Source organism: Triticum dicoccoides, chromosome 6B, assembly GCF_002162155.2.
Source record: "Triticum dicoccoides isolate Atlit2015 ecotype Zavitan chromosome 6B, WEW_v2.0, whole genome shotgun sequence".
NCBI classification, from domain to species: Eukaryota; Viridiplantae; Streptophyta; class Magnoliopsida; order Poales; family Poaceae; genus Triticum; species Triticum dicoccoides.
Window position 1 is genome coordinate 3562334 of NC_041391.1, and position 23199 is coordinate 3585532.

Here is a 23199-nt window from a genome sequence, read left to right on the forward strand (position 1 = left end):
TGAACGGGCGCTTTTTGCTTCCGGGTCAACGCCGAAAAGCTCGGCTACATCGCGACTGGTGGTTTGGTAAACGTTGATGCTATCCTCCAGCTTTGAAGCAGCAGCAAGCTCATCGCTGTGCGCACCCTATAGCATTTTACGGTAGAGTAGTTAACAAACATCGTCACAATACTATATGTACAGTGTGCAATAGCTAAACAGAGCATGCAGGGTGACATTTTGACTAGTATACAGTAGCGAGAAGCAAAGCAGAAGAATCATCTCGTATTATTGGGTCAATGTGAGTAACATGCGCGGCGGTTGGTTTGGTTGCCATTGAAGCATCGTGTATTATTTGGTCTCAATCTGTTCTGGGTAACATGCATGGGTTGCAACTGCAGCAATTTGGGTTGGTTGGTTGACTTTGCTTGGAGAGCAGCTTACCGAGAGGGAATCGAGGAAGGCGAGTGCGGCCATGCCGTGATCGGTGATGATCTTCTCGGCCTCATCGACGGTGGTGACGTTTCGCATGGCAGGGCCCAGCTTCTTGGTGATCCAAGCGACAATGGCGTCCCAGCAGCAAAGGAAAATTGGCAACAATGGATGATGCAGCAGCAGCCGGGCAGGGGAATGAAGAAATATTACTACTTAGTACTTACTTGGTCCTCTCGCCGTAGTAATGGTAGCCCCTGGGGACGCCGCCGATGAAGAAGTGGACGATGGGGGAGCCAAGCACGTCATGGGCGCGCGCGAGTTGGTTGTTCTGGGAAAAGTTGACCTTGGCGAGCGCGACGTCGAGCCCCTTCTTGACCATATGCGACGCGGCCGCGGCATACTCCGGTGCGAGCTTACGGGACCAGTAGCACCATGGCACATAGAAGTCAACCATGACGTGGCGGTGCGTGGCGAGGAAGGAGGAGAAGTTGGTGGCGGTGAGGACGACCACATGGGCCTCGTCGACCGCCTCGGTGTTCTGGGTGTCGGAGAAGAGGTCCTGGCCGGAGGGGTTGTGTTGGAAATATGAGCAATTTACCGAATGATTTTTTTTAATAGAAATAGTAGATAAAACATGCCTAGTATAGCAGTGATAAAATAAGCCATGTGATTTGACAAAGAGAAGGTAAACAGCATGTTCATATATGAACCGTAACTAAACATATCTAGAGCAGACAGTATAGCAGGTTGCACATATGAAATAGAGTCTAACATACGTAGGGCAGAAACTAGAGCCAAGAACTGTAGCAGGACTTCTAACAGAAAGGATAAGAACACGTACGGCACAGCAGCAGCAGAAGCGCTGAACTTGGGGTCGGTGTCCTCGCCTGCCATGTCGTCGAGGAGGTCGTGGACGTCGGGGAAGAAGTCGTCGGGGAAGTAGTCGTCGGCGACCGGATCGTCCGTGATGAAGCAGCCAGTAGTCGCGCTGAGCGCTCCCCAAAAACCTTATCACCCTTCTCCCGTACAGGACTCAAAAGGTGCGGTCTCGGAGGCCTACTGTCCCGACTCGCGGTGCACGCCGCAAGCCGGGATGAGGTAGACAGCAGCAGCGCAGAGATTGGAACTGTGTGGCGAGAGGAAGAGGACCTTCTGATGTGTCTCTCTGGAGAGGAGCGACCTCTCTTATATAGGCACAGGAGAGGGACGCGAACAGGCTGCGACGGGAGGTGAAGTGAACAGGCAGTCAGCTCCCAAGTGACCTTTCGTATACCCGTAGTACGTGGCAAAAATTAGACATCGGCTCATTCCCGCAACCCGCGGCGCCGCGCGTCGGGACGAGGCGAGGCGAGGCGTGGCGTGGCGTGGTGAGGCGGCGGCGGAGGAGGAGCGCGCGTGGATGTCCCTCTTGTTCTCATGCTCATACAAGTGGGGAAGGAGCCTCCCTTATAAAGAGGTCCAACCCCCTCTAAACTAGCAATGTGGGACTAAACTTTAGTAGTATCCCTTGCCTTGCACAAATGGGCTAAGTGGGCCTCTAGGATTTATTAGGAATTTCTTAAATAGTTATTGGGCTGCCCAAATAGAGTAAATTCCAGCAATCCCCCACCAGATCCCAGAGGCACACAGAAATTTGCCTTTGGTTCCAAAATAGTGTTTTATATACCGGTACTACAGTGGAGACTGTTAAGTTGAACTTCCACCTAGAACTCTATGCTACACTGGAAAGCAACTTGAACAGTGGACTGGGCCTTGAACTGCAAGTTTTCTGCGAATCTAGCTTCACATAAAGCCTTGACCGATACGAGGCTACCGTGGGTCTTCCCCGCGGGTGGAGCTTATGCGTCATACTCCGTGACCTTTCATGAGTTTACTAGAGAGAACCCTACTCTTATAGATTGCGACGTTTGACAATCAGACTCATATAGGTGTGTTCTTCAAAAGACGTTCTGCAGGACAACGTCTCTGCTTCAAAGAGCCACTTAGAACACATTAAGATATACATCAACCTGCCATGCAGATTAGGAGAGTATTGCATCTTCATGGAGTGGTATTTTTAATAATAAGGGTACTCTCCTCCCAGTTGACCAACAACTTGTCTTCCACATCTAATTTACAGGATCTCCGATCACAAAGAATAGGTTACCACTGTGAACAACTCATATTGTGGGTCTCATACCCATCTCCCTCGATGCATTATCTATCACATTACGTGATAGACCCTTAGTAAAAGGATCTACCAGAATTTTAGACATTTGGATATAATCCAATGCAATAACTCCGGAGTTTCTCATTTTTCTGACAGACATTAACCTTCTCTGAACGTGTCTTGATGACTTCATGTTATCCTTAGAGTTGTTCACTTTCGTGATCACAGTTTGATTGTCACAGTTCATAAGGATACCCGGTACAGGTTTCTCAACAACTGGCAAGTCATTCAAGAGCCGGCGAAGCCAATCTGCTTTGACCGTAGCTGTATCTAGTGCTGTGAGTTCTGCTTCCATAGTTGACCTCGTTAAGATGGTCTACTTGCAAGACTTCCAAGAAACAGCGCCACCTCCATGAGTGAACACATATCCGCTCGTGGCCTTTATCTCATCAGCATCTGAGATCCAGTTTAAGTCACTATACCCTTCAAGCACCTTTGGGTGCCCAGTGTAGTGAATTCCATAATTCACAGTGCCTTTCAAATAACGCAAAACTCTCTCTAGAGCTTTCCAATGCCCATCTCCTGGTTTTGAGACAAACCGACTCAGTTTGCTAACAGCAAAAGAGATGTCAGGTCTTGTAGCATTGGCTAAGTACATAAGCGAGCCAATAATCTGAGAATACTTCAATTGATCTCTAGCAATTCTTCGATTCTTTCGAAGCAGCACGCTAGCATCATATGGTGTTGGAGAGGGCTTGCAGTCACTATAGCCAAAGCGACTCAAGATATTTTCCACATAGTGAGATTGAAGCAATGTAATCCCACCATCATCATCTCTCAACAACTTGATGTTCAAAATGACATCAGCCACTCCTAAATCCTTCATCTCAAAACAGCGAGATAGGAAATCCTTGAGCTCCTTAATAACATTCAGATTTGTTCCGAAAATCAGTATGTCATCAACATACAAGCAAAGCATAACTCCCTCGCCCCCACAATGCCGATAGTACACACATTTATCAGCTTCGTTCACAACAAAGCCTGCAGCTGTTAAAGTTCTTTCGAACTTCTCATGCCACTGTTTGGGTGCTTGCTTGAGTCCATACAAAGACTTCAGCAACTTGCACACTTTCCCTTCCTGACCATATATTACAAACCCATCTAGTTGTTCCATATAAATTTCCTCATCCAACTCTCTATTTAGGAAAGCAGTCTTAACATCCATTTGAGGAACGAGAAGACCATGTGAGGCAGCTAGTGAAAGTAGAACTCGAATAGTGGTCACTCGAGCCACAGGTGAGTAAATATCAAATAAATCTTCACCTTCCTTTTGGGTACAACCCTTAGCCACGAGCCGAGCCTTGTACTTTTCAATAGTGCCATCAGGCCTAAACTTCTTCTTGAATACCCATTTGCATCCTATAGGTTTGCACCCATAAGGACGAACACTTATTTCCCAAGTTTCATTCGCGAAGATGGAATCCATCTCGCTATGAACTGCTTTCTTCCAGTAGTCAGCATCTTCAGATGCATAGGCCTCTGAAATAGAACTAGGAGTGTCATCTCTGAGATACACAAGAAAATCATCACCAAAGGACTTTGCAGTCCTCTGTCTCTTACTCCTAATAGGAACTTCATTGTTCTCCTCGACAGGACTTTCCAAGTGTTCCATCGAAATGGCAGGTTCGGTAATTGTATCTGGTTCCTGATTCGATGAACTAGGCATCTCCTGATTAGATGAGGTAGCCATATCCTTCATGGGAAAGATATCTTCAAAGAAAGTCGCATCATTCGACTCCATGATCGTACCGACATGCATGTCAGGTACCTCAGATTTTACAACCAAGAATCTATAGCCAATGCTATGAAAAGCATATCGCAGGAAAACACAATCCACAGTCTTTGGTCCAAGTTTCTGCTTCTTTGGAATTGGAACATTGACTTTCGCCAAACAACCCCATGTTCGCAGATAAGAGAGTTTTAACCTTTTCTTATCCCATTCCTCGAATGGAGTTATCTCTGTGTTCTTTGTGGGGACTCGATTTAGGACATGACCTGCTGTCAATATCGCCTCCCCCCACCATGCCTTGGAGAGACCCGATGTGTCTAACATGGCGTTAACCAAATCAGTTAGAGTATGGTTCTTTCTTTCGGCCATCCCATTTGACTGAGGTGAGTAGGGAGGCGTCCTCTCATGGATTATACCATGTTCCGCACAAAAAGTATCAAATTCATTGGAAAAATACTCACCACCACGGTCGGACCTAAGCCTCTTGATTTTCCGATCAAGTTGGTTTTCCACTTCAGCTTTATAGATCTTGAAAAAGTTCAAAGCCTCATCCTTAGATTTCAGAAGATACACATGGCAGTATCTAGTGGAGTCGTCAATTAACGTCATGAAATATTTCTTTCCACCTTTTGTCAAAACACCATTCATTTTACATAGATCTGAATGTATAAGTTCTAGTGGTGCAAGATTTCTCGTCTCCGCAGTCACGTGAGACTTAGAGGTTGCTTAGCTTGCACGCACAGTTGACACTAAGATCCCTTGACAGTGGTGAAACTAGGGATTAAGTTCAACTTCGCTAGTCGCGACATGCAACCAAAGTTAACATGACAAAGACGTGAATGCCACACATTTGATTCACTATTGTTGCAAATATGATTAACAACTTTATTGCAAACGTCTGACAAGGATAAACGAAACAAGCCTCCTGACTCATAGCCTTTACCAACAAAGGTTCCATACTTGGATATTACAAATTTATTTGACTCAAAGACAAGCTTGTAGCCATCTCTACACAGAAGAGATCCGCTAACAAGATTTTTATTGACGGAGGGGACATAATGCACGTTCTTCAGCCGCACGATCTTCCCCAAAGTAAACTTCAGATCGACCGTGCCAACACCACGAACAGAAGCACTTGAACCGTTGCCCATCAGCACGGTTGAAGTCCCTGCGGTCTGATAAGACGAAAAGATGGAAGTATCACCGCATACATGCACATTAGCACCCGTGTCAATCAACCAATCAGGAGAATGACATACTGAAAGAATAGTGGGAAATATACCATACCCAGCATCCTTCATGTCAATGTCTCCGATGACAACATTAGCGGTCTTGACGCCTTTCCCAGGATGACGCTTGTCATAGCGATTGGGGCAACTAGGAGCCCAATGATCAGGATCTCCACACACATGACAAGCACCTTTCTTCTTGTCACTCTTCTTCTTGAACTTCGTGTGTTGTACAGCCTTGTTCTTCCCATCAAACTTTGCTTTACCATCAAGCTTGCCCTTTTCTTGAACTTGTGGGACTGGAAGTTTTTCTTCTGTACCAGATTGGCACTAGATCCTCCCTCAATACCTCGAGCACGTGTGTCCTTTGCTCTCGCCTTTTCTTCCACATCAAGAGTACCAATGAGATCCGGGACGGAAAACTCCTGTCTCTTATGCTTCAGTAAGGTAGCAAAGTTCCTCCACGAAGGAGGAAGCTTAGTGATGATACCCCCGACAACAAACTTGTCCGGTAGGATACAATTGAAGTGCTCAAGTTCTCTAGCAAATGACTGTATTTCATGAGCCTACTCAACCGCGGAGCGCTCTTCAGTCATCCTGTAATCATAGAATTGCTCCATGATGTACAGCTCAGTGCCGGCATCCGAGACCCCAAACTTGTATCTTTTCCATTATCAATTGACGCATAAGCATCAACTATGTTCTCACCAAGAACACTCAAGAGAGCAGCCTTAAACAAGGTATCCATTTTCTGAAAAGCTTGTGCCTGTTGGGCATCTTGCTCTCCTTCAGGTTTGCCAAGAGTGGCGTCATAGCAACTCATGGTTTGAAACCATAAGACTGCTCTCACGCGCCACCTCTTATAGTGGATACCCTCAAACATAGGAGGTCTCATGGAAGCAGCAAAACCATTCGAGGTAAATTGCCTATAATAAGGTTTTTGGATTGTTGGAAATATGAGCAATTTATCGAATGATTTTTTTAATAGAAATAGTAGATAAAACATGGCTAGTATAGCAGTGATAAAATAAGCCATGTGATTTGACAAAGAGAAGGTAAACAACATGTTCATATATGAACCGTAACTAAACATATCTAGAGCAGACAGTATAGTAGGTTGCACATATGAAATAGAGTCTAACATACGTAGGGCAGAAACCAGAAGCCAAGAACTGTAAATTTATAATGCGCCATTACTATCTATAACTACTAATGGCGCACCAAGCAGGCAGTGCGCCATTACTGTAAATTTTGTTTAATTCTTTTTTTTGCAAAACTACTAATGGCGCATCGTGGCACAGTGCGCCATTACTAGTTTAAACTAGTAATGGCGCACTCAGAGGAGATGCGCCATTAGTATATATACTTATTATTTTTACTTTTTTGCAAAACTACTAATGGCGCACCGTAGGCTGATGCGCCATTAGTAACCAGGGTTACTAATGGCGCATTTTCCTATGGTGCGCCATTAGTAACCTGGGACCAACAAGATATTTTGGACAGCCCACACCTACCCACTCACTTTCCCCACTTCATTCCATCCACCTCCTTCTCCAAGCTTTCGGCCATCTCCTCCTCCTCACCTCATTTCCACCATAGATTCAACAAAATTAAGTGGTGAAATTACCTTTTTTTGATAGGTAAGTAAGGGAAAGCTATCTTCATGATATAGATCTACTTTTTTTTCTCCCTAGCTCGCTCCAACAACGTGCACATGCACTTCTTGTGGCCTAGCTAGATCTATGTATGTTTGTGGTGTTGGATGTGTTTGTGGTGTTGCATATATGTTTGTGTTTGAAGGTACCGGTATTTGAAATATGCGATAGTTGCCAATATTTTGCTGGAATGTTTTGATTCATTTTCGTTTCGGCGAGAATTTTGGCACTATGCATTCTTTTTGGTCCTATTTTTAGGGAAGGTCATGCCAAATTTTTTCTTGGTTCTAACATATCGTTTTGCTCTACCCCGCAGGAGACCATGGTCCGCACGATGACTGAAGGCATCGTGAATAGGTTTTTGAGCTCCGCGAAGGCCGAGATGCTTCAAAAGAACGAGACGGAGATAAGATGTCCATGTCGAAGATGCAAGCTGAAGAGCCTTATTGCGGACCCGGATTCCGGGCAGGTGCGGGACCACCTGCTCTTGCGTGGTTTCATGGATGGCTATCGGTGGCAATGTGATGAAGATGACTATCAAGTCGTCCATGGCCGGGGCCGGGCAAGAAATGAGGAAGGGCAACAAGACAAGTACCACCGCGGCGAGGGCGGGCGAGAAGACGAAGAATCTCCAGGACATGATCACGACGGTGATGCTGTACACAGTCATCATGTAGAAGATGTCGTACATGATGATGAGGAAGATCAAGACGAAGGGAATGATCATGAAGATGAAGATGCCGGAGCAGACGACGATGGAGGTTGGGTGCAGGACCCTCATATTCAAGAGCTGCTTCTCAAGCGGACGGATAACGCAAGAGCTGCCACCCGAGAGAAAGCCAAGATGGATCAACTGGAGATAGACGCGGTTACTCCATTGTATGAAGGATGCAGGCCCGAGGATACCCACCTGAAAGTAACGCTCATGGCTCTGGAGATGAAGGTAAAACACAAAATGACCGACGCATGCTTCGACGAGAACATGTCATTCTGGCACGAACGTCTTCCCAAGGGGAACAAGTGCCCAACCAGTTTCGAGGAGGCGAAGAAAATCATGTGTCCTCTGGATTTACCGCACATGAAATACCATGTGTGCATGAACAATTGCATCATTTATCGGGACGAGCACGCGGAGTCTACCATATGTCCGGTGTGCGGCGTCACTCGATACAAGAAGAGGAAGAAAGCTCCTCGAAAATCGGTGTGGTACTTTCCGATCACTCCTCGTCTGCAGCGGTATTTCGCGGACCCTAAGGTAGCAAAGCTCCTGCGTTGGCACGCGGATAGGGAGGAGAAGAAGCGAGAAGATGACGCAAATGATCCGGAGATAGATAAAAAAGACAAGATGCTGAGTCACCCTAAGGATGCGAGCCAGCGGCAAGCGTTGAACTTCGAATACCCAGAATTTGGGAACGATCCAAGGAACATCATGCTGGGCGCGAGCACCGATGGAGTCAATCCGTTTGGCAGCCAGAGAAGCACACATAGCACCTGACCTGTGTTTGTGTGGATGTACAACCTTCCCCCCTGGTTGTGCATGAAGAGGAAGTACATTCACATGAGTATGCTAATTGAAGGGCCGAAACAACCAGGGAACAACATCAATCTGTATCTGGGGCTGCTGAAAGAGGAGCTTGACACGCTGTGGAAAACGCCAGCCAATACGTGGGACACCGCAGAGAAAGAATATTTCCCTATGAGAGCCGCACTGCTCACGACGGTGCACGACTATCTCGGTTACGGATATCTCGCGGGGCAGGTAGTCCACGGATTTTCTGGATGCGTAAGGTGGATGGATGACACAACGTATCGCCAGCTAGATAGAGATCCCGGGTCTTCGAAAACCGTGTTCATGGGACATCGAAGGTGGCTTCGCGGCGATGACCCGTGGAGGAAACGCAAGGATCTGTTCGATGGTGAAACCAAACCCTGAAAACGCCCGTGTACGAGGAGCGGCGAGGAAATAGACAAGCTGTTGAAAAATTGGAAAGACTGCCCACTGCCGGGAAAGAAGCGAAAGGCGCCAGAGCCGCTGCTGGAGGTATGGAAAACGAGGTCTGTTTTCTGGGACTTGCTGTACTGGAAGATCCACCGTGTGCCTCACAGCCTTGATGTCATGCATATCACGAAGAACGTGTGCGAGAGTCTGCTTGGTACCCTGCTCAACATGCCAGAGAGGACCAAAGATGGGCCGAAAGCAAGGGCAGACTTGAAATCAATGGGCATCAGGCAGGAGCTTCACGCTAATGATGATGATGATGATGATGATGAGGCAAAGCAGGACACGGAAAGTCGTCGCAAAGGCAAAAAGGCCAAGAAGACCGGAAATGACTACCCTCCCGCGTGCTTCACTCTAAGTCAGGAGGAGATCGGGCAGTTTTTCACCTGCCTCCTAGGAGTAAAACTTCCTTACGGTTACGCGGGGAAGATAATCAGATACCTAGACCCAGCGAAGCAGAAGTTCAGCGGGATGAAGTCTCACGACTGTCACGTGCTGATGACGCAGATACTTCCAGTTGCAATCCATGGGATCATGGACGCGCACGTCCGTGAAACGCTATTTGGCCTATGCAACTTTTTCGACGTCATCTCTTGGAAGTCGATTGGCGTGAGGCAACTCAGAAGGCTACAGGAAGAGATCGTGGTGATACTATGCGAGCTTGAGATGTACTTCCCGCCCGCATTCTTCGACGTTATGGTGCATCTGCTGGTCCATATAGTGGAGGATATCATTCGCAACATGATGCCGACGTTCCTGCACAGCATGATGCCGTTCGAAAGGATGAATGGTGTCATCAAAGGATACGTTCGCAACATGTCACGTCCAGAGGGAAGCATAGCCATGGGCTTTCTGACCGAAGAGTGCATCTCCTACTGCACGAATTATCTAGGCATCGAGAATCCCGTTGGTCTGCCCATCAACAGGCACCTCGGCAGGCTCGCTGGATGGGGTCACCATGAGGGTCGCCGCGAAATGCATGTCGACTTTGAGGGTCGACTCGCCGACTTTGAAAGAGCAAACCTAGTCGCGCTACAACACATAGACGTGGTCGATCCTTGGGTGGTAGAGCACAAAACCTTTATTAAGAAGACGTACAATGACCGAGGCCAACAGAGGACGGACGGAGATATACTCAAAGAGCACAACTCATGTTTCACGCGTTGGTTCAAGCAGAAGCTTCTGTCGTACCCTTTACATGAGGATTCTTCCACGGAAGAACAACTCATATTCGCCTTGTCACAGGGCGCCGAGCACAACCTGATGACCTATGAGGCGTACGATATCAACGGCTACACATTCTACACCGAGGACAAGGACATGAAGAGCGATGGTTATCAGAACTCCGGGGTAACGATGGAATCCTACACCGGTAACGACAAGGACAGATACTACGGAAGGATCGAGGAGATCTGGGAGCTGAGCTACGCTGGAGAGAAGGTCCCGATGTTCCGTGTCAGATGGGCCAAAAACGTCATAAAAGAAGACCAGTATTTCACCACCATGGTTATACCCGAAGCCAAATCCAAGACCGCGGGTGCAAACGTCACCGCGAAAAATGAGCCATGGGTACTGGCTTCCCAAGTGGACCAATGCTTCTTCATTACCGACCCACCAAAGCCCAGTCGTGTTGTCGTGAGGAGAGGCAAAAGGAAGATCATCGGAATGGATGGAGTAGCCAATGAGCAAGACTTCGACAAGTACGGCGACCCGAAGATCGAACATGACGACGACGATGAAGTAGCAGCACACACCACAAGAAGAAGCAGGACCACCCTACCTAAAGGACGTCCGTTCCACAGAAGAACTCCGTTTGCGAAAAAGAAGGGCAAGAAGATTGTGAACAGATAGCTAGCTAAGACCGATTGTATTTAAATCGTAGTCTTCATTTCTCGATTGTATTTCATGGGCACCTTTTGATATCATGAATATTTTTAAATTTCATGGGCACTTTTTGAATTCATGAGGACACTTGATCTCGATTCCCCCTCCATCTCGATCTCGATCCCCCTCCATCTCGATCGCACCCGCACCATCCCCCGCTAGCTCCACCCATCGCAACCCTCCCCCGCTCCACCGCCGGAGCACCCGGCCCCCCGCACCCGCACTTTTTGAACATATTTTTTAAATTTTTTCTACTATTTTTATAAAAAATATTACTGTTATAATTTAAACAAGTTTGGACATATTTAAACACAAATAAATATAAAAAACAGCATTTAAAATGCATAAAAAATATTACTGTTATGATTTAAACAAGTTTGAACATATTTAAACACAAACAAATATAAAAAACACCATTTAAAATGCATAAAAAAATATTGGGGATCCTGGGAATCGAACCCAGGACCTCCTGGTGTGTGTGCTGCGTGCTGACCAGTCGAGCTAGTGCGTGGGTTCTGTTGTAGATAGGGTTGGGCTGTAGATATGGCTACTAGGCTAGGTTAAAACAAAATTCTAATGGCGCACTGAGGTGTGGTGCGCCATTAGAACAGTCGTACTTATGGCGCACCTGCGTGTGGTGGGCCATTAGAAAGCTTCCCTCCACCTATTCCCCTCTGGCCTCTCTCCCTCCCTCGCCAGATCCCCCCCCCACTCGACCTAACTTTGCCCCCGCGCCGTCGCCCCCGCGCCGTCGCCCCCCGACGCCCAGCCGCTGCCGGAGCTTCAACGCCGGCGTCTTCCTCAGTCCGGGCACGGGGTGCAGGACGACGACCGCGGCCGCCGGCCTTCCCACGGCCAACTAAGGCATCCCTTCGACGACGCCGCCACCGCCGACCCCGACCCCAACCCCGACCCTGACCCCTCCGGCGACCGGCCGCGCCTGCCCAGGTACCTCTCCTCCTTCCTCCCTCTCCATCCTTCCTCCCTCCCCAACCTATGCATGGTGATTCCTCCCTTCTCCTCCACCCCCTCACCTGCAAACCCTAGGGCCATGGCGGCAGGCTTCTTGCTCCCTTGTAAGAACATCCTCTCTGTTGGAGATTTTGCCTGCGGTGTATGGCTCCTTTTTAGCTTTCGCCTCGGTACGGCGCGCTGATCAAGATGGCGCAGATTCTGACAACAATTCAGCTTGCAAGTAGTGGTAGGATGTATGCAAGTGTGGGTTATACCCATTACAGGAGCATGGCCTGGAGTTGCAGGGTATGGAATTCGATGCCCGTGATCAGTTCAGGCTAGAGCTTTGTGGTTTTGCGTAGTGGGAAATTCCTGACTCAACTGATATATTCGTTCGGTCTTGTGTCTGCCCTATGTGTAATGAGCAAACATTAACCCCTTCGAGCGGTTCAATCTGAAATAGGAATGAAGGGGTTCCATTAAATATGAAACACGGTTTGGCTTACCCCCATTTTCATGAATTAAGGCTCTGTAATTTGCAGTTACCCTATGGTAGTACAGTCCAGTTTCAGCATTTATATTAGGTTCTTGCACTCTGAGCGGTTCTTGATAATATCTATCTTTCTTGTATCCCGCAAATTGCTTCAAGTGTTTGACTAACTTGTGTGTTCCTCATCTACTTTGCTTCCGGTCCTTGCTGCTGGATGATCCTGTCAACTTACTTACTCTTGGCGTGCGTCTTTGCAGTGTAAGTTCATCATTCTGATGGCTCTAACCATTGTTTTGCGTTTGACGAGTGTGTCATCTTATTAAAATTTTCTGTTACAGGCTCGCTGGACTTGCGTGTATGTTCTCCACCAGCGTTCTTTTGCAAATCCTGGTAAGCTATGCTATGTACATCCATGCCTAGAGCTCACCGAATCAGGTTTCTGAAAGATGGTACAGTGGCAGCAAATGTTATAGAAATGCAAGGGAACACAGAAATACTAGGGCACACAACATTTAGAGTACTCTGAAATTCAGTTCTGAAATTTTTTGTTAGATAGTGGCTACACTAATCTAGAGTAGTATCCCAATCTGATGGAGTACTTGATTTGGGGGACTGAACTTATGCTTATGTATGCCATCAGAAGCAGTTCGAAATCATTATTCTCTCTTTTCCTTGCAGGTTTGGGCAACTTCAGTCGGTTGATCTTGAATCCATTGAGCCTTCACTTAGAGCTGGTACTCATCCATGTAACTCTTCACATTTCCATGTAGGATGGTTGCCTATCACTTACTAGTGTGCTAGTGCCCCTTAGTCCAAAGACTAATAGCTATGACAAAGTATAATTCCTTGTAGTGTTTAAGTATAACAAAATTCAGAGAAATGCATGCAGAAGCTAGATGAGTACCAGCTAGCTAGCTAGCTAGTAGTAGTACTACTGCTACTGTTCTTTCCTTTCTTTTGGTAGTACTACTGCTAGTAGTAGTACTACTGCTACTGTTCTTATGTGTGCTGTCCACAGATTGGTGTACAGTCCTCCTTCGAACCCAACTTTTTCACCAGGTGGAACCAATGTGATTAACTTTAGGATCATTCTGTATGCATTTTCGCTGTTAAGAAGGCGCGCCCACAAAGCCATCTTCCACGTGCTTGACCATCCAGGTCCATCTTCCCCTAGTAAGAAACAACGATGTATTAACTTTCGATTTGAGGAGAAATGTCCCTTTACTAGTAGGTGAGATAAACCAGTACTAGGAAAATATTTCTTGTTGCACCCTTTCTTGGCAAAACACATACAGCTACAAGTTTGTGTCTTATGTTTTCACTTGATAAGCGATGCTCCTAAGGCACATCCCGATAGTAAACCATTAATTACAGCAATGAAGTTCAACAATGTGTATTCTTATTAGACTAGCACAATGCCCGTTTGCTGCCACGGATTAAAAATTACACTGCAAGATTAAGATGATTAGACTGCTATCTGTGCCAGACCACACCATCCATATCTGCTCTTATACACCCCCTTTGTGCTAGATCGAAGTCCAATAGTGGGTGTGGCGACTGTCAACAGTCATGATGATGGACAGATTGCCACAACCATTTGATTTTCTTTTGCATTCATCCTATTGTCAAAACATGCACAATTATTTGACTAATTCCATAGTATTGCTCGATACGGTTGATTCAAAAAGCAGGACAGACAAAAAGGACATATCAAATGTGGACATGTACTGTAAGGAAAGCATAAGCTATTTTATACCGAACAAGTAAAATCATAAGACTAATCTGCTGTATCCATTACTATATTTGGTCCATAGATGTTTATGACTCTGAGCCATGATCTGTAAAAATACATTTGTCATTCTTTCTGTGTTTGTACAGACTTTCTAAACTATTGATGATTTTTTGTTGGGAGACATATTATATCTGGAATGGAAGCTCACATAAGTTGAGCTGATTTTTGTCCATATGAAAGCAGAGGACCATATGGTCTGTGGCTGGGTTTTGTCTCCGACCATCGTGTCGTGATGAATTTGCAGGTACCCCGAGAGGCCCTTGAGTTTGACGGAATGTCGATTAACTTCCGTTCCGGCAAATTCGGGTACTCCATATGTCCTATTTTCAGCAAAGGTCATGCTGAAATTTTCCGTGAATTTTAGCATGACTTTGCTAAAAATAGGACATATGGGGTACTTGCGACTAATGCATGGGCCGGGCTATCTTAGTACTTAGTTAAGTAGGATCAACTGCCCTGCCATTCTTGCTGCATTAAATCATAGGTGGCAATAGAGCCAAGTGATTAGGCCCAACTTAGAATTATCCTTAGCATCGATAAACCCTAGATGATAAACCCATCATAGGTGGCAATAGAGCCAAGATTAGGCCCAACCTAGGGTGCCTCGGCATCGATAAACCCTAAATGATGAAAACTTAACTTGGTTGCCCTGGATGCCTCGGTGTCGATGAGAACCTAAATGATGAAAGCTTAGGCTTTTAGGGTGCCTCGGTGTCGACAAACCCTAAATCATGAGACCATGATCTTGTTCCTTGACAATAACCATCTTTTTGACCAAACTTTTTTCCTATTTAGAGAGAAACATGGCCCACAACGATGAGGCCGGTGGTTCGGGCGGCAAGCAATTCTGGGAGCTGTCCCAAGAGATGGAGGAACAACCTCACCGCTATGATGACGCCGCGGAAGACACCGATCCTGATTACACAACCCCTAGTGGCGTCGGGGATGACACCACTGATGGTGCCGCCGAGGATGCCACCACTGATGATGGCGGCGCACACACAGATGGTGGCGGCGCACACACAGATGGCAGCCAACCGAAGAAGCAAAGGAACGATCGGCGCCCGAATGCGCTCCGCACCGTCAAGGAGGAATTCACTCAAGTGGACTCCGACGGGAATCCAACGGAGCCCAAACATATAGTCAAGGGGTACTCGGTTCAGCTTGGGTGCATCCTCCGGAGCACCGTCTCGATCAACACCGAGAACCTTAGGCATAAGGACCGAGGGAATTTGCGCAACCTCCTCTTCACGAAGCTGCACGAACGATACAAGTTCCCCGCCAAATTTGAAAACACACGCCTCTCAGGGAATAAAGTGAACAATGCCGCCCTCACGAAGATGAGCACGGCCCTGTCTACTTGGAGAAGCGCGGTGAAGAGAATGATTGATAAAGGTGATAGTTATGACAAGATCAAGGCGAAATATCCTTTGATGAGCGAAGATGAGTACAAGGAGTTCAAGATCAAGTGCCAGAGCCCCGCAACCTCCGAATCAAGTCAGTGGGGGAAAGAAATGCGGGAGTTGAACTTAGGGGAACACAAACTCGGTCCTGGCGGTTATAGAGTGGCGGAGCCTATATGGGACAAGGAGGACGCGGAGCGTGCCGAGCAAGGCCTACCGCCCCGCTTCGAGAAATACAGCGGTGACAAGCAGACCAGGAACTATGTCAGGGCCCGGTACAAGGAGGACCCGATAACAAAGGAGCTTACCACGGATCCGAAGACCAGGGCGCTTGAGCTTGTTCTGGTAAGGAATACACCCCCGCGTAATTAGCTCCATATGGTTGCACTCTAATTAATCCCCAATATTTCTAAATGGTTCATGTTCCTTTCGTAGGACAATGAAAGCAGTAGCGCGGGGTCGTCTAAGAGCTCCCCTTTCGACACCCCTTTAAATAGGGCGTTGAACGTAATGAAAAAGAAGGATAAGCTCGATAAGCCGACGTCAGCTGGTCGTGTGGCCGGCAAAGGCTTGTCCACAAAATGGGGGTCATACTATACCGCTGGTGTGCGGAAGGAGAAAAAGACCAGCTCGGAAAGCCAGATGCGCGAGGTTGAAGAACTCAAGGCACAAGTGGCGCAGATTCCGGAGCTTGTCCATGAGCAAGTGCAACAACAACTTGGAACGACGCTCAACGCCATGGTGCCTACGTTGATTCATGGGCTGACGACGTGGATTGCGGGCGGCCAAAAGGGGCCTCCCCCGGTTCCCAGCTTCACGGCCAGCAACTCGCACAGCGCGGCGGCGGCACCATTGGTGTCTCCGGCGGCGGCGCCATTGGTGTCTCCGGCGGCGGCGCCATTGGTGTCTCCGGCGGCGGCGCCATTGGTGTCTCCGGCGGAGGCGGTATTCGTGTCTCCGGCACCGGCACGGGCATTGGAGCTTAATGCACCCGGGTGTACGCCGACCGGCACCTCGCCAGCAAGCGCCCCCTCCGTCAGTTGCACGCCCGCCGTTGGCGGTGCCTCGACATTAGCCGAGCTCGACGGCATCACGGTAACTAAGCCTCTCGGCCGATGACTTCATCTCCTTGCCTTTGACTGGGCATCCCTGACGCCCTATACATGTTTTTCCAGGGCACCGCCGACGTTCCTTGCACTCTTCTGCACTTCGTGGGCGCCGAGTTGGTCGATGTCGCCAAGGGCAGAATCGTTCAACCGGGCAACCCCATGTTCCACGGTAATCCGATGCCAACCACAATGTATAGGGTTGAAGTGGTCCGGGTGCTGCCAGGCTGCGACGAGCTATTACCTCCGACTCGACCCGCTGGGGCCGACGAAGACGATGAGATGACCCTCGGCACCTACGTAAACTGGCCCCTGCTATGGCCGAAGAGCCAGATTCGTTTGGGGGCGGGGGACACTACCCCACAGACAAGACTGCCAGTCGTGCCGGCGCCAAGCCATGGCAAGAACGCCGCAACGCTACCGGACCTGCCGGACATCCCTATGGCACAGGATCCGGACAGCCCTATGGCACAGGATCCGGACGGCGACGACAACGACGACGGTACATTTACCAAAGTTGATAAGTACTTTGCCGAACATGGGTACGCTGACGAGTTCTGCGGGCCTCTTTCTCAAGAACCCAACCAAGACCACAGCGATCTAGCTGGTACGGCGGAGAAATCCAATTGCAACAAGCGTCGTCTAGCGTTCAGTTCTCAGGACACGCCTCCAGCTCCCGCCTTCACCCAGCCTCAGATAGCTGAGGCGCGAAATATTATCAGCCCCAACACGCTGAAGAAGGCGGTCTGTGAGCAGAACTCGGTCCCATTACAGGAGATCAAGAAGAAGGGCCGGAAACGAAAGACTAACAAGGGCGCCGGTGCGAGCCAGCTAGCACCGAGTTCGATCCGTGCTCAGGACGGGCCACCTTCACCTAAGGATATCTCGAGGAGGGTGCATGTGGCGGGTAGGGCGATGCTACCGCCAAATATGCTGAATGCTGCAACCGGTGCTATGCGGAGTCTGCACGACAGTGTTCTGATTTTGGAGAAGCGGCGTCTCAGAGAGAAGGATGTGGCATACCCGGTTTTCGTGGCCAAGGTGCCAGAGAGCAAGGTCTTTGTGGATGGCGACATCGGGGGTATGATCGTCCTGCGGTTTGATGACATCTTTGCTATGTTTAACCTTCTTCCGTTGCACTACACCTTCGTTCGGCTGTTTTCGCTGAGCATGCAGATGCAGATCATTAGAGACAATACCCCGGACATCGTGATAGTCGACCCCTTCTACATGCGTGCCAAGCACTTGAGCAGCGCTGGGGACCGCCAAGTTGCGAGTTCACACCTCGAAGGCGTCATTCTGGCAAACGCAGATAAGGATAACTTCCTTGTGCCTTACTTTCCCGAGTAAGTCATCCCTTAACCGCCCCGTAACATATGATTTCTTAGATTTCGATCGTTCTTTTTTTTCTAACATTCCGTGTTCTGTGCAGTGACACACATTGCACACTCATCCTCTTAAGCCCGAAATATTCCATGGCCACGTATTTCGACCCGAACCGTAACTCCATGATAGACTACACAAATGTGAAGAAAGTTCTTGATGATGTTCTCCCCGGCTACGCCCAATCTGGAGGCACCTTCACCAGGCCAGTTCGTAAGTACGGCAAGCACATCTTCTCACACAATACGAAGTTCTGCTGCGTCAAGCAGCCGCCTGGCGGTCAGAAGGATGCCTACTACGCCCTCCATCACATGCGGGCGATCGTAAGGGACCATCATCACCTTCTGCTACCAGATAATCTCAAAGATTGGGCCGCGAGCTTGTCGGCAGTCCAGGACGCGGACCTCAGACAAGAATTCTTTTGCATCCAGTCGGAGTTTGCGGACATCATCCATCAAGATGTCCTTCATACCGCGGGGCAGTTCTTCCTCAGACATCAACCGTCCAACAGTGAGATAGATGAAACGCTACAAATGCAGGGTGACAACGACCGTGATTTCATGACCATCACGACAGACGGCGGCTTCACCCACGCTCCTGTTCGATGAGTTGAGTCGAAAGTAGTGATGTGTAGTTCTGAAACATTGATTGGCTCATGTTGTAATTAAACTTTAATGAATTCGGATGTCTCTTTGGTTTGGACGGTTGTTCAACTTAGATGTAATCGATGCTATTTATTAGTAGGACCATGAATCGTGCTATTAATGTCTTGCTTTTCTCTTCCGATCCTTTTGTTGCATACTTACACATTGCTTATGTATTGTCTGTTGTTTGGCTTGTGCATAGAGATGCCGTCGTATGTCGTGTACAAGGGTAAGGTTCCCGGAGTCTACGATGACTGGGAGGAGTGTCGGAGACAGGTTCACCGTTTCAGCGGTAACAGTTACAAAGGGTACACCACTAGGGCGGAGGCCGAATCTAGATACGCCCGCTATCTAGCGGGAGAGAGGAGGGAGCGTTGGAGGAACCGGATGAAGACCAGTTTGATCGCGATGATGCTCATCGTGATGACCACAGCTCTCTTCTATGTGATGGTAGTTTAGATGATCGATATCGACTTGTAATGTGAAGGCAAACTCGATACTCGCGACTTGTAATGTTTTATCTTTGTCCGGTCTTTTGAATCCGGAGACTAATATGATGAATTGTATTCGGAGACTAATCTTCTATTGTATTTGATGAATCTGATGTTGCTGTGTGCTGCTGTCTATATTCTATGCAATAATATATTTTGTAACCTGTGCAAAAATCAGAAAAGCAAAAAAAATAAAACCTAATATTCATACTAATGGCGCACCACATAAGACACTAATGGCGCACTGTGATCATCACACTAATGGCGCATTAGTTGCTGGTGTGCCATTAGAATGCCAAAGCACATTTGTACATATGGCCCCTGGGAGGCATTCTAATGGCGCACTGCAGGCTATACTAATGGCGCACTACGCGGTGCGCCATTAGAACACCAGATACTAATGGCGCACCAGTAGTGCGCCATTAGAATTTAATTCTAATGGCGTGATGCCAGTGGCGCACTAGTAGTGCGCCATTAGAAGGCAAATTTGGTGCGCCACTAGCATGCCTTTTCCTAGTAGTGATTACAAACCCATCTGGTTGTTCCATATAAATTTCCTCATCCAACTCTCTATTTAGGAAAGCAGTCTTAACATCCATTTGAGGAACGAGAAGACCATGTGAGGCAGCTAGTGAAAGTTGAACTTGAATAGTGGTCACTCGAGCCACAGGTGAGTAAGTATCAAAGAAATCTTCACCTTCCTTTTGGGTATAACCCTTAGCCACGAGCCGAGCCTTGTACTTTTCAATAGTGCCATCAGGCCTAAGCTTCTTCTTGAATACCCATTTGCATCCTATAGGTTTGCACCCATAAGGACGAACACTTATTTCCCAAGTTTCATTCGCGAAGATGGAATCCATCTCGCTATGAACTGCTTCCTTCCAGTAGTCAGCATCTTCAGATGCATAGGCCTCTGAAATAGAACTAGGAGTGTCATCTCTGAGATACACAAGAAAATCATCACCAAAGGACTTTGCAGTCCTCTGTCTCTTGCTCCTAATAGGAACTTCATTGTTCTCCTCCACAGGACTTTCTAAGTGTTCCATCGAAATGGCAGGTTCGGTAATTGTATCTGGTTCCTGATTCGATGAACTAGGCATCTCCTGATTAGATGAGGTAGCCATATCCTTCATGGGAAAGATATCTTCAAAGAAAGTCGCATCATTCGACTCCATGATCGTACCGACATGCATGTCAGGTACCTCAGATTTTACAACCAAGAATCTATAGCCAATGCTATGAAAAGCATATCGCAGGAAAACACAATCCACAGTCTTTGGTCCAAGTTTCCGCTTCTTTGGAATTGGAACATTGACTTTCGCCAAACAACCCCATGTTCGCAGATAAGAGAGTTTTAACCTTTTCTTATCCCATTTCTCGAATGGAGTTATCTCTTTGTTCTTTGTGGGGACTCGATTTAGGACATGACCTGCTGTCAATATCGCCTCCCCCCACCATGCCTTGGAGAGACCCGATGTGTCTAACATGGCGTTAACCAAATCAGTTAGAGTATGGTTCTTTCTTTCGGCCATCCCATTTGACTGAGGTGAGTAGGGAGGCGTCCTCTCATGGATTATACCATGTTCCGCACAAAAAGTATCAAATTCATTGGAAAAATACTCACCACCATGGTCGGACCTGAGCCTCTTGATTTTCCGATCAAGTTGGTTTTCCACTTCAGCTTTATAGATCTTGAAAAAGTTCAAAGCCTCATCCTTAGATTTCAGAAGATACACATGGCAGTATCTAGTGGAGTCGTCAATTAACGTCATGAAATATTTCTTTCCACCTTTTGTCAAAACACCATTCATTTTACATAGATCTGAATGTATAAGTTCTAGTGGTGCAAGATTTCTCATCTCCGCAGTCACGTGAGACTTAGAGGCTGCTTAGCTTGAACGCACACTTGACACTAAGATCCCTTGACAGTGGTGAAACTAGGGATTAAGTTCAACTTCGCTAGTCGCGACATGCAACCAAAGTTAACATGACAAAGACGTGAATGCCACACATTTGATTAACTATTGTTGCAAATATGATTAACAACTTTATTGCAAACGTCTGACAAGGATAAACGAAACAAGCCTCCTGACTCATAGCCTTTACCAACAAAGGTTCCATACTTGGATATTACAAATTTATTTGACTCAAAGACAAGCTTGTAGCCATCTCTACACAGAAGAGATCCGCTAACAAGATTTTTATTGACGGAGGGGACATAATGCACGTTCTTCAGCCGCACGATCTTTCCCGAAGTAAACTTCAGATCGACCGTGCCAACACCACGAACAGAAGCACTTGAACCGTTGCCCATCAGCACGGTTGAAGTCCCTGCGGTCTGATAAGACGAAAACATGGAAGTATCACCGCATACATGCACATTAGCACCCGTGTCAATCAACCAATCAGGAGAATGACATACTGAAAGAATAGTGGGAAATATACCATACCCAGCATCCTTCATGTCAATGTCTCCGATGGCAACATTAGCGGTCTTGACGCCTTTCCCAGGATGACGCTTGTCATAGCGATTGGGGCAACTAGGAGCCCAATGATCAGGATCTCCACACACATGACAAGCACCTTTCTTCTTGTCACTCTTCTTCTTGAACTTCGTGTGTTGTACAGCCTTGTTCTTCCCATCAAACTTTGCTTTACCATCAAGCTTGCCCTTGTTCTTGAACTTGTGGGACTGAAAGTTTTTCTTCTGTACCAGATTGGCACTAGATCCTCCCTCAATACCTCGAGCACGTGTGTCCTTTGCTCTCGCCTTTTCTTCCACATCAAGAGTACCAATGAGATCCGGGACGGAAAACTCCTGTCTCTTATGCTTCAGTAAGGTAGCAAAGTTCCTCCACGAAGGAGGAAGCTTAGTGATGATACCCCCGACAACAAACATGTCCGGTAGGATACAATTGAAGTGCTCAAGTTCTCTGCTCTCACGCGCCACCTCTTATAGTGGATACCCTCAAACATAGGAGGTCTCATGGAAGCAGCAAAACCATTCGAGGTAAATTGCCTATAATAAGGTTTTTGGATTGTTGGGCAGCAGCAGCAGCAGCAGCGCAGCGCAGCGCAGAGGCGAGGTGGCGGAAGAGGAGGAGCGCGCGTGGATATCCCTCTTGTTCTCATGCTCATACAAATGGGGAAGGAGACTCCCTTATAAAGAGGTCCAACCCCCTCTAAACTAGCAATGTGGGATTAAACTTTAGTAGTATCCCTTGCCTTGCACAAATGGGCTAAGTGGGCCTCTAGGATTTATTAGGAATTTCTTAAATAGTTATTGGGCTGCCCAAATAGACTAAATTCCAGCAGATTGTAGTCGGGGTAGGCGGGGGCGCCGTCTTCGGTGTTGTAGTTGCTGGCCGAGGTGTCGCCTCCGGCGTTGTTGATGATGTTGTCGAGGTCGACGTCCGGGGCGGAGGTGGAGTCGGAGGTGTAGGGGAGGAAGAGCAGGAGGAGGAACCAGGGGCTGGGCATCGGTATCGGCATCACCGCCATGGACGGCGAGGAGTGAGAACGTGTGTGGGGGGAGTTTGCTAGTCGGTACACCGGAGGCTTAATATCAATCATCCTTGCCACCGGGACGCGCCATAGATAATACTCCCTCCGTTCCAAAATGGAGCAGCCGACATTTCCTACACGGCGCCCGTTGCGTTGGTTATAGTCATTGGTGCAAACGAGGGCACCCTACCCATCATGCATCGATGCTGCATACGCCGACCCATTAAGAAGGTACGAGGACGTGCTTCACAGCTGCTACGCAGTTAATTAAGCCGATGTGTTTCCCACCGCTGGCGATAAAGTTGTAGGTGCT

The 23199-nt window shown here is 47.7% G+C and overlaps 1 protein-coding gene across 1 annotated transcript; it reads right to left on the reverse strand.

Moving 5' to 3' along the window:
* Positions 1–634: 634 nt before the first annotated feature.
* LOC119323857 (protein disulfide isomerase-like 1-4) lies at positions 635–22883 on the reverse strand. The gene is made up of 2 exons (XM_037597567.1): positions 22749–22883; positions 635–973 (listed from the first exon to the last, which is right to left on the reverse strand). Exons 1-2 carry the CDS (start codon positions 22881–22883, stop codon positions 635–637), a joined length of 474 nt encoding a protein of 157 aa, XP_037453464.1.
* Positions 22884–23199: the final 316 nt, after the last annotated feature.